At 43.5% G+C, this 12,919-nt stretch overlaps 2 protein-coding genes across 2 annotated transcripts in view; one reads left to right on the forward strand and one right to left on the reverse strand.

The window, feature by feature from the left end:
- INTS11 (integrator complex subunit 11) overlaps nt 1-12,919 on the forward strand; it is a 527,013-nt gene that overhangs the window by 26,289 nt on the left and 487,805 nt on the right. The gene's annotated exons all lie outside the window — the stretch shown is intronic.
- PUSL1 (pseudouridine synthase like 1) overlaps nt 2,889-12,919 on the reverse strand; it is a 41,298-nt gene continuing 31,267 nt past the window's right edge. Inside the window, exons 4-8 of the mRNA XM_075278442.1 lie at nt 12,648-12,794; nt 12,291-12,464; nt 8,764-8,818; nt 8,032-8,194; nt 2,889-2,975 (exon numbers count right to left, since the gene is read on the reverse strand). Coding sequence (XP_075134543.1) covers nt 2,923-2,975; nt 8,032-8,194; nt 8,764-8,818; nt 12,291-12,464; nt 12,648-12,794 — 592 coding nt within the window. The 3' untranslated portion in view covers nt 2,889-2,922. The remainder of the gene's footprint in view (nt 2,976-8,031; nt 8,195-8,763; nt 8,819-12,290; nt 12,465-12,647; nt 12,795-12,919) is intronic.

Consider the following 12,919-nt stretch of genomic DNA (forward strand, 5'->3'; position numbering starts at 1 on the left):
CCTATAGAGAGTTGGGATGATGTCTTGGTGATAAGAGAACATGTCTATTCCTTGCTTTCTCCCATGAGCTATAACCTCCATCTGAGAGGCTGCAGCAATTCCAAGGAGAAGAATCTCTGGATTAGATATGAACCCATCACATAATCTGAATTTTTTATATAAATGTGTTTGTGTGCAGCTTGTAAATCAGTTGTAACCATCTGAAAATCTTTCGCTATCGATGGGGCCATGGATTTTCTGGATTCCGTCTTCAACCGATGGTAATACACAAAGTCAATGGCTTCACGCTTACAGTCCTGAAGGATCCATCGGGCTTCTTCCCCAGAAACAGGGATCAATAATGGCCAAACCTCTTCTCTGCATCACTCTCTAAAGGTCGGCTTCATTTTGTTGCGATTGCTTTCCTTGACCTTCCCAATGTTTAGGCAGCTCCATCTACAAAATGCATCTTTCCCTCTGGATTCATGTGGCTGAAACCAGAAGGGATGAAATGAAGCCTTCACTGGAGGTTTAGGCTGTGGTATCCAATGCTTTTTCCAAAACCCAAAAACATAACCTCAAACAGAATTGAGTAGAGCCTTGTGGTAAGGTCACAAGACCATATCTTAGGATTGAGCCCCCTCTAAAGGTGTTAGAAAGCAAGGTCTCTCTTAGGGCAGCGGAAAATGGATTTGGCGTGTGAACATACTGCGCGGCTAGCCGCGACAGAACACCAATGCAGCGCACCGGCATCACGTCATGGCATTCCGCTCCAGATTAGGCCTGAATGAATGGACCTAATCGGGAATCCACGGCGAGATAGGGTATCTCACTTCTTTTTTCCGATACTAGCTAGCGGGAAGAAAAGCGAGCGGCTCCGATTGAAGTCAATGGCCGCCGTTCTGGCAGGCGGATTCTGAGGCAGATTGTGTGTCAAAAAACTCAGTGTGAACATACCCTTACAGCTCTCTTGATAAACTCAGCTACAAACCCTCCTGCATAGTTACATAGTAGATCAGGTTGGATGAAGACATCAATCCATCAAGTCCAACCTATAACCCTACAATCCCTACAGTGTTGATCCAGGGGAAGGCAAAAAACCCCATGAGGCTCATGCCAATTGCCCCATTGCCCCGACTCCAGTCTGGCAGTCAGTATAATAACCCCGCATGTTGGATGAGTGTAGGGCAGAGCAGGATTCCTTCCCTGGTCCAGCCTTTACTAAGGTGAAGCCGGTTCATCCATTACATCCCCAGGTAATAGTGATGGTGGATTCATTGTGTAAGTTCAAGGAGGGCCAAGGAAATTCACGGTTTTAGATTCTGGTAAAATAAGTTGATCCAGGGATTTATATGGTTTGCTGAATTTGACAGAAAGTAATTTTTCCCCTGACTTGGGGTAATTCTTATCAGTCTCATGGGATCTTTTTTTTTGCCTTTCTCTGTAGGGTTATAGGTTGGACTTGATGGACTGTTGTCTTCACCCAACCTCATCTCCTCATGTAGGAAAAAAGTCCAAATCAAATGGATTAATAATAAAGCAAGGAAACTTTTTGAGAGCAGTAGTACCTAAAAATGTCCAGTAGGTGGAGCCAAAGTCTTTCACGATACTATAAAACCGCACATACGTGACAGCCACATGTAATGCTATGTTCACACTAGTGCTGGGTCCATTGGAAGACCAGAATGGACAAAACGACCGCCAAATACTCACCGCATATGTGAACCCCCCAACCATGAGAGAGTTCAGGCAGAACACACACCCTGAGGAAGGATTTTGGATTCGATTCAGGCCCAATGATACTCTTTGCAAATGTTAAGATTTAATATAAAAAATAAGACAATGAAGAAATCCATAAGCATATAATATACAATATCTAGAATATAATACAGACACCATGGGCTGGAGTCTCTTCGGCTTCCCTGGGGACAAGGAGAAACAGGAGTTATGTCTTACCTACTGAAGCAATGTGTTATACCCAGAATTATGAATGCAGCTCTGAAGTATAAAGCAGGGAGTAACCTGGGATCAATAGGAGACAACTTATCTCAGCCCCTGTATGTAACCTGGAGAATGGCAGCCATTCCCTATATAGGAGTTCTCCAGGCTACATAATGATCCTTGGGATAGAGCCTCAAATACAGATTGGCAGATGTATGTATATAATATATATACTGACTATGTGTCCCTGTGTGTACTGCACTATATGTCCTATGTATATAATATATGTACTGACTATATGTCCTATGTATATATGTACTGCACTATATGTACTATGTATATATGTACTGACTATGTGTCCCTGTGTGTACTGCACTATATGTCCTATGTATATAATACATGTACTGACTATATGTCCTATGTATATATGTACTGACTATATGTCCTATGTATATATGTACTGACTATGTGTCCCTGTGTATACTGCACTGTATGTACTATGTATATATGTACTGACTATGTGTCCCTGTGTGTACTGCACTATATGTCCTATGTATATATGTACTGAGTATATGTCCTATGTATATATGTACTGACTATGTGTCCCTGTGTGTACTGCACTATATGTACTATGTATATAATATATGTACTGCACTATATGTCCTATGTATATATGTACTGACTATGTGTCCTATGTATATATGTACTGACTGTGTACCGACATCTTTCTAGCAGTCAGCTGTATGTTTTTCAGCATTTTGCAGCAGTCCTTATGTCAGACGGGCTATCATTTGCTCCCCGTGACTATCCAATTTACCGATTGTCCTTCCTTGGACCCCTTTGCTGGGCGCACATCACCTGCTCCGCGGTCTGGACAGATCTTCCTTTCCACTATCCCAGGCATTATACAAAATTCCTCATTATTCACAAAAAAATACATCAAAGTACAAAAATCCCTCCATATTTCCAAATGTGCAAATCCGCGTTGTGCGTGTGCTCCGCTCACGTGTCCCCTGGAGAACGTCTTCGCACTTCGGGCTCTTTGCATTGTAAATCTAAATAAAAGAAACACTGCTTAGAAGGAATGACGGAGAAACCGGAAGATCGTCCGCACCCCAATAATACTGCTGGGGTAACATTCACTGAGGTCATTGTTAGTGACAGGGGACAGGGAGGAGGCCGGACCACTCTGTCACTATCATGTTGTGTTATTACAGTGTTCTCTATGGACGCCATTCCCACGTACTAGTGGTGAAGTGTGGTACTGCAAACATGGGGCAGGTTTCCATCAGTTTTTGGTCCTTTGGTCAAGCAGGATTCTCTTAAGGCCTATGTAAATAAGCGTTGTGTTATGCTTTATATAGGAGTCCCATTGTCCACGAGAGAGGATGTCATGAACCCCCTGTGACCTCTGAAGGAAATGAGTAGAAAAGAACAAGTCAGGAAATCCCGCTGTCTGCTGACATTTTTCCTATTTTCTAGCTGTACCTGGTGCTTATAAGGCAATGGAAACTGAAATCACGAGATCGGGATCTAAATTTGGCCTCCAAGTAGCAAAAGTGTCTGTAGAGTTTATCTGTTCTCCTGGTCCCTGGGTCTGTGTAATGACAGAAAACAAGGGACCCTGAAGGACCTCATGGACTATAAAGGGGTCTGTTGGGGACTTGATTTTAGTCCTTGCACACAATCTTGTGCTTGCAGATGTGACTATAGCTTTACCTGTTAAATGCATAGGAGGCCATTACTAATAATGGTAGCAGTGACCGTCGTCTACTGACACAGACATGACATCAAGGGTCACTATATTTGTCCAAATTTTGTAATGCAAATGACCATGACAGTCAGACATTGTGTTGTCCATGCCCAGATGTAGCTGCGCTCTCTCAGAGTGTAGACCGCACCAGGAGACTGCTACCTGCATTATAAGAGCTGTCCAATGTGGATATTGGGGGATGGACCCAGACCGGTGCTTCATACTGGCACAATATTGGGCATGTGCCAAAAAAGTGACGTTCTACCCCAGTTTCTGCATAAAAGCTTTGGTACATTCTCCCTATTCTGTTTTGGGACTTGTCGGACATTGATGTCCTGCAGTCTCATAGAACTGAAGGGAAAGGTGCCCGAGCGTGGGTACCAAGACCACATTCACATGGGGCACTTCTGAACCCCCCAATCTCTAGACCACTAGGGACCCATCCATTCAGACACTCATCCCCTACTATGTACATAGGTGGTATAAATAGTGGGAACCCCTATACGCACATATATCTAGCATGTTAAAGGGGTTTCCAGAAATGTATGACCTTCCTTAGGGTTAGGTTCTGATCAGCTGTTTCCACTTCACAGGCCATGTGACATCATGTTCATAGGTCACATGGTCTGATCACTGCTCAGTCTCATTCAAGTGTAGGGGCTGAGGTGCAATACCAATCACAGCCACTGCTCAAATGTCGGGCAGTGTTCTTGGTAAGTCCTGAAGAGGCAGCAGTACCCACGTGAATGCAGCAGCCTCCTTAAACATCTAGGGGTCGGACACTGATGACCGATGCTAAGGGTAGGTCATCCATTATTTAGCCTAGAAAAAGGGACTTTAATATTGATGATCTAGCCTTCCGAGATCAGTGGGATCCCCACCGATCATCTGTTTGAAGTGACCACAGTGTTTGGGGGAGGGGGCGCTGCAGCCTTTACCAAGCACAGCTCCATACATTGTATAGCAACTGTGCTTGGTATTGCAGCTCAGTCCCACTCAAGTGAATAGGACCACCATGTGGCCTGTGAAGTAGAAAAGATGCTCATCCAACCCCAGTGATAACCTATCCTAAGAAACAGACCAATGCATGCAGAATTCTGATGATTTTGCAACAATGGCGGTACTCTCAGTAATAACAGTACAGCCGGTTAGTGAGGTGCATTAGAGGAAGCTCAGTGTCATTATTCTGTGTATTTGTACAGCAGTGTATACCGCCATGTGGTGTAATTAGGGGCGACGCTTGCCCCGGACGTGTAATGATTACTGTGCGGCTTTCTATTATGTCACCAGCTGTACGGTTTTACAGCTTGGATGGGGGGGGGCGATATAACTGGTGCGGAGATCTGCAGACGTGAATGAACAGACTCCCATTGTCCCCGGCAGGCTGCTCTTTCACCGCTCTCTTCCTTATTCCCACTAATAAGATGATAAAATGAGAGCGCACTCTGAAATGCTGCCAGTCTTGAAGGAAATTACCATACGCAGCTTTCTCTACCATTGTCTGTCAGCGAGACGGGGTTCATTATATGAAGAGCATTGGCTATGGGCTGGTCTGTGACTATGGTCTGCTCCGGGCTGGATCGCATCATGGAGATCCTAGGCCCATCAATGGAGACACTATGGTTCTACAAACAACTCACCTATAGGTGAGGCTCCAATGTATCCGAAATTCTAAATACGGTGAACCAACTTTGCAAATAATCTCAATTAGAAATATTCTCTCATTTTGCGTCTGCAGCTCCTGTGTAGCGCTACGTCTCCATGATAACAGACCACAGGCCTGGTGTAGTCTGATCCTGTATTTATATGGCTATACGTGGACCTGCTTATTCTTACATAATCTGGTCGGGATGCAAGAAGTGATGGAAAAATGGAAAAAAAATCAAAAAATCTTTGCTTAAAGGGGATGTCCGGGCAAAATGGACAACCCTTTTAAAGTTTAAATCAGCTCGCTGATTCTTCTGCTCCGGCGCCGTCTTCCAGCGTTGTGCTGAAGCCGCTGATTGGCCTCAGAGGTCACGTGATCTAAACATTTGTGCCTGGACATCCCCTTTAAATGGAGTCCAACCATATTCAGAGAATATTGCAATGATAGACAACCTACCTCTGCTATTTATGTAGATTTATGCAAATTAGGCAGTTGGTGCACTGGAGGCGGGCCTTCAGTCCTGATCATGCTGGTCAAGAAGGACGGATGATACCACAGCGAGGGGAAGATCAACTCTTACTACGTGGAGTGGCAAAGGCAGGAGATGGTAAGGGTTGGAGTAGCAAAAACATTGCTCCGCCCCCAGTGCACCAACTGTCTCAAAATGACACTTCTATCATAGATATATTGTTTATCACTGTAATGTGTCTGTAACACGGTGGTGGCAGATGAATATGCTTAGAAAAGGTGGTAGACTCCTTTAAATTCTGTAACTATGGAGATGTATTGCTCAGCATAGGAGCTGTGAACAAAATGGTATGAAATTGTATTCAAGACTACCTGCAAAGTTTACAGTTTCACATGTCCTTACTTATGGCCGCGTGTCAAGTTGTACGAAATTGACCAAGATCTTAAAATATGTCAATATAACAATTTTTTTTTATACAGTCCTATGAAAAAGTTTGGGCCCCCCTATTAATCTTAATCATTTTTAGTTCTAAATATTTTGGTGTTTGCTAGCAGCCATTTCAGTTTGATATATCTAATAACTGATGGACACAGTAATATTTCAGGATTGAAATGAGGTTTATTGTACTAACAGAAAATGCGCAATATGCATTAAACCAAAATTTGACCGGTGCAAAAGTATGGGCACCTCAACAGAAAAGTGACATTAATATTTAGTACATCCTCCTTTTGCAAAGATAACAGCCTCTAGTCGCTTCCTGTAGCTTTTAATCAGTTCCTGGATCCTGGATGAAGGTATTTTGGACCATTCATCTTTACAAAACAATTCAAGTTCAGTTAAGTTAGATGGTCGCCGAGCATGGACAGCCCGCTTCAAATCATCCGACAGATGTTCAATGATATTCAGGTCTGGGGACTGGGATGGCCATTCCAGAACATTGTAATTGTTCCTCTGCATGAATGCCTGAGTTGATTTGGAGCGGTGTTTTGGATTATTGTCTTGCTGAAATATCCATCCCCGGCGTAACTTCAACTTCGTCACTGATTCTTGAACATTATTCTCAAGAATCTGCTGATACTGAGTGGAATCCATGCGACTCTCAACTTTAACAAGATTCCCGATGCCAGCATTGGCCACACAGCCCCAAAGCATGATGGAACCTCCACCAAATTTTACAGTGGGTAGCAAGTGTTTTTCTTGGAATGCTGTTTCTTTTTGGACGCCATGCATAACGCCTTTTTTTATAACCAAACAACTCAATCTTTGTTTCCAAAATGAAGTTGGCTTCTCCAAATGTGCTTTTTCATACCTCAGGCAACTCTATTTGTGGCGTACGTGCAGAAACGGCTTCTTTCTCATCACTCTCCCATACAGCTTCTCCTTGTGCAAAGTGCGCTGTATAGTTGACCGATGCACAGTGACACCATCTGCAGCAAGATGATGCTGCAGCTCTTTGGAGGTGGTCTGTGGATTGTCCTTGACTGTTCTCACCATTCTTCTTCTCTGCCTTTCTGATATTTTTCTTGGCCCGCCACTTCTGGGCTTAACAAGAACTGTCCCTGTGGTCTTCCATTTCCTTACTATGTTCCTCACAGTGGAAACTGACAGGTTCAATCTCTGAGACAACTTTTTGTATCCTTCCCCTGAACAACTATGTTGAACAATCTTTGTTTTCAGATCATTTGAGAGTTGTTTTGAGTAGCCCATGATGCCACTCTTCAGAGGAGATTCAAATAGTAGAACAACTTGCAATTGGCCACCTTAAATACCTTTTCTCATGATTGGATAGATCTGGCTATGAAGTTCAAAGCTCAGTGAGGTTACAAAAACAATTTTGTGCTTCAGTAAGTCAGTAAAAAGTAGTTAGGAGTATTCAAATCAATAAAATGATAAGGGTGCCCATACTTTTGCACCGGTCAAATTTTGGTTTAATGCATATTGCACATTTTCTGTTAGTACAATAAACCTCATTTCAATCCTGAAATATTACTCTGTCCATCAGTTATTAGATATATCAAAATGAAATGGCTGCTGCAAACACCAAAATATTTAGAACTAAAAATGATTAAGATTAATAGGGGTGCCCAAACTTTTTCATAGGACTGTAGCAGTGCCGCAATATGGCAGCCGATTTATGAAGAGGAGGAGTTACGTTCCGTAAAATCAGAAGCTCTGGCTCGTACTGCTGGTCGCGTCTGCACAGACATCTGTAAGTGTCAGGATCGCACTCCACCATCTTACCTGTCTCATCGTATTCAACTTCTTTAAGGAACAGTCCAGATGGCGGTGCAACGAGATTTCCTGGATACACCGGTGGCTTACGCTCCTCTAGGTGAAGTTTAATGTGTTTTGGCGTGAGATGACCCAAGCCGACAGCCACCAAAGCGCTGGTCATCCTCCTCACCTGGAACACAAGGGGGCGATCTATTTAGGAACGGAGAAGCTTAGCGGTAACCAGAAGCTACAGGGACAGTCAAGAAGAGGGGTAAGGCAATGAGCGCTGGCGGTGCTGCCACTTGTCATATCACATTCATAGTCCATGATAAGGACAGGCTGACAATGTAATATCCATGAAACATAGCGGCAGCTTTAAAGTGACGTTTTAATAGGATATTTATATGAGCCATACACTTAAAGGGAGTGTGTCACTGTATACACTGCATGGACCTGGGATGAAGGACAAATGCACAGGCCCGGGAGCACCCTGGAGGAGTCCAAGCAAAATCATCAAACTCAGTCTATAATAAACCTGGCAGGTTCTTAGGTTCAATACCTTAAGAGATTTTATATAGCTATAAGGTCACAACTATTCTTTTTAATGAAAAGTCACATTACTGCCCAAATATTGTAACATCTCCTTATCTGCTGCTCCGAGGTTTACTGTCCAACCCCAGACATGATCAAGTGCATCATAATCACATATATGAACCCACCCCCACCCCCAAATAGGTCATGTAGATACAAGAGCCATACCTGGTTGTAAGTAAAAGATTTCCCTTTGAAGGTAAAATCCCAGAACTGAAGGTCACTGTAAAGAAACAAAACAGAATAAGAGGCAATGACCAGATCTGTATATAATACATGTAACAATGGAGCAGCATGGAAGGCCGAGGAGCGCACAATCTGGTCTCCTCCTCTGAGGTAACCCTTCTATCCAGACATTATACACCCACTTGTCTGCTTTGCCAAACCAAGAACCATGTGTGGAAATTAGAGATGGGCGAACTGACTCGTACCAACATGGATTCAACTCAAATGTTAACCATACTTTTTATTCACAACTGAGGATAAAAGTATGGACCCAGTGGCATGAGGGCGGGTTCACACCTGCGCCCCGGTCTCCGCTTTCAGGTTTTCGTCTTCTGCCCGAGAAACTGGACAGGAGACGGAAACCGGCAGTCACTTTTTAAACCCATTCATTTGAATGAGTTTGCAAAGTGTCCGCCCGTGAGTGTTTTGTGGTCTCCACGGCGAAACCGTTTAAAAAAAAAAAAAAAAAAAAAGCTTAACCCCGCCCCCAAACCACACCCCTTCCCGCCCCCACCGAGCCATAGAAAAATTGTCTTGCTCAAACTGGTCCCTGGTGGAAAAAAGGTTGGGGACCACGCTCTACACTATTTTTTAAGTATGTGGTTCATACCGAACTTGTTCAACCCAAAACGAATCTTGGACCTTAAAGAATCCTGAGAGGTTCGCCCATTTTTAGTGCCAATTATGACCCAGCATCAGACCAATCAGGGATCCCAGACAGGTAGATTATGGCGGGTGAATAGGCTTAGGGATTGTCCACTATAGAGAATCATTTTTGTAAGACGGTTCACCACCCCAAAAAACTGCCTGGACCTACAGTGATCATCTATAGTCTGACCTACGGCTGGGCGATTCATTGGACATTTTACTCTGATTATGATTAATGGAGAATAATTTTACGACAACCTTTTTATATGCCACGCCCAATATTGATAGGTCGCGCCATTCCACTGAATTTTGGTTTTGCTTATTCACACCTCATCAATTCTGATTGGCTAACATACATGGGAAGAATATGCAAATCTGTCTTCCATGATGTAATTAGGAAGTCAGGTGCCTCAGTGTTGCAAACCAATAGAGGGCGCTCACTGGAATGTGCAAGCCTGTCTTCCCTGATTTAATTAGGAAGACAGAATCTCAGTGACATAGCCCAATAAAGGTTTGCTCCCTTTAGCATCATGCTCGACCTTCCAAGAGGCCTTTGTTTTGCAATGATGCTGGGATTATTACCAGGTATAGTCTCTCAACAGAGGATGGCCGTTTTGATGTTATTGCATCTTGTCAACCCAGTGTAGAGAAGACTAACCTGGCAGAGGTGAGAGGCTTAGACAGGGTAAGGGGATATCGTCACTCCTTAGGGAGAGACCACCATATAGGTGTGTGGAGACGTATTAAGCCTTTAGCACTCTCAGTGCACATTCCAGTGAGCGCCCTCTATTGGTTTGCAACACTGAGGCACCTGACTTCCTAATTACATCATGGAAGACAGAATTGCATATTCTTCCCATGGTCCCTTGCAAAGTGGAGTGCTAAAGGCTTACTAAGTCTCCACACACCTATATGGTGGTCTCTCCCTAAGGAGTGACGATATCCCCTTGGCTAACATACAGTTAGTGACATATCCCTTAGCCAATGGCAGTGTGAGACAAGATGGCATGGATGCAAAATTATTTATATTATTGATATGAGCAAATTCACGTCCATTAATGGAGACGATATCTGGTTTTAGTTATTTATTAATTTTTTATTATGTTTATGGGTTCCATATATATTCGTGTGGACTGTCAGCTGCAGTCGTCTGGTGACCGGCTTATGACATGCTATATATTAGGACACTGTATAATGACCCATACATGTCAGCTCAGTGACCTCCATATATCTTTGGCCATGGACTGGACCTAACATTATTACAACTTATAAATTTCATGTTTTCACAATGACGGGTGGAGTCGTCTGTGACGCACAAAGAATCTGGGGAAAGTTATTTGCAGCAGATGTTCCCCTTCATTCATGGGAAAACGTCTTCCCGCCTCTGGCATCTTAGTAAAATACACCCAAGACCAATGCATTAACAGCCATTACTCATAAAACATCAGTCTGCAGTGACCCCACCCAAAATGTCATAGTTACCCTGTAATCCTGTCACTCTAGATTGGTTACTATACCATATCTATATACCAGTAACAATATATAGGGAGAAAACCTCATCTTTTTCATTACTAGGAAAACAAAAACATGCCTGTTATCTGCCAGAGACAGCGCCGCACATTGTCGTGGGCTGTGTCTGGTATTGCACTTCATTGCCATTGAAGTGATATAGTGGTATGGCACTGTCTCAGCAGACATGTTTTATACTATCCTGGTACAACATGGTTGTCTGGGATTAGAAAAACAGCGCCACACCTGCCCATAGGCTGTGACAGGTATTGCAGCTCACCTTTACTAAAATGAATGGGATGAGCTACAATAGCACATACAAGGTAGGGATGTATCTCAAATGAGCCATAAGGTGACTCAGATTTGTCATACTTACCGCTAATTCAGTAATGCAATAATTCGGGTTATTATATTCGGTGACCATCACCTTTGGCAGTCACTGGTCACATTAGGAATTTTTATTTTATTTTGTTCAGATTAGAAATAGAATCACTGTGGATACATCTTGTATGAACCCATCTTAAGGCTGAGTTCAGACGGGGTTTTTTTGATCCGGAATTTGACGCGAAGTGATTTTGTCAAAAAATACCCCCAGATTTACCAGAATATTCCAAACAGAGATTAGTCTGCGAATGGTTTTGGGAAAGAAGACGGAAATGACACACAGGGTGGGGTCAGTTTTGGCTTCCATGGACCAGCCCAGAGATTTCATGTCTCAAATGGTGAAAAATTAAGAAACAGAATCAGAAATGGATAGAACATGGTGAAAGTGCTGCGTCGGGGGAACGTAGAACACAATCCCAATAGGGAAAGGAATGGATGGAGCACATTGGACTATAATGTGCTGGGATAGGCAGGAGCGTATATTATGTTTAGGAGTGTCACCTATAGATCGGGTCTTGTTAATGAGACTAATTAACTAGGCCAAGGCTGAGTCCCAATGACGGCAGAGAAGAGGCCGCCCACGGGTAATGTCAGAGGTGCGGCCTTAATACTCTCACACATCTCACTGGAAATGCCCAAACTAACATTGATCACGTTCCAACAGAGAGAAGAAACAGGAGGAGGGAAGTACCCAAAATCTGACAAACCTTTGAAGGAGGCAGAACTAGAAGCCAAGACTACTGAGATGTTCTTTGTTAAGGAAAAGTGAAGACTTGCAGAGGATCGTGGGCATAATGATCAAGGTCCATTGGTTTTAGGGCTGCCGAGTCAGAAGGCCAAACCACCGACTCCACTGACCACCGACTCCGAGCTTGGGCCTACTTGTTTAACCCTTATTCCTTAATGGCAAGGAAAGAGAAAGGTCTCACCTGTTCTGCACTTGGTTCAGTAAAATGCAGGAGGACGGCGCTATATGTGCCTGCAGCAAGGTCTTGACTGGAGACCGAAACGGGGTTTCCTTATTTGTAGACCTGAAGCCACTGAAGTCATGCGTCCCGACAAAGAATTGTGCGGCTTCCTGAACCCTTGTAATGTCAAGATGGCTAGAAATAGAGACAAGACAAATGTTAGCAAACCCATGCAATCCCTGGAATAGTCTAATGATATAGACACTAGATTTATCCCAGAAATTTCTGCTACACTTCAGGTCATTGGCACTGATGACCTGGTTCTGGTTTGCCATGTGAGACCCTTCGCTTACTGTCGCAGTATGGTGTTACATTTACCTCTCACTTGCTGCCCAGCATAGATCCCTTTCAAACACGGGCAAATCTTTGTTTGTACATCCGGTGACTACTCGGTAAAAGTATGTCCGGGAGATCGCCTTGAAACGGGCATGAAAGTCGTCACTCACACGGATGGCCTTCAGTACGCTGCGGGGAGTGGGGAGATATATTGTATAAATGAATGTATAAAACATCTCGTAGCCAAGAAATCCAAAATGTCTTTACATACTTGAGTTGGACTGTGCTGTGATCAGGAATAGCCACCATTCCAC

The sequence above is a fragment of the Leptodactylus fuscus genome, chromosome 6 (genome assembly GCF_031893055.1).
Source record: "Leptodactylus fuscus isolate aLepFus1 chromosome 6, aLepFus1.hap2, whole genome shotgun sequence".
NCBI classification, from domain to species: domain Eukaryota; kingdom Metazoa; phylum Chordata; class Amphibia; order Anura; family Leptodactylidae; genus Leptodactylus; species Leptodactylus fuscus.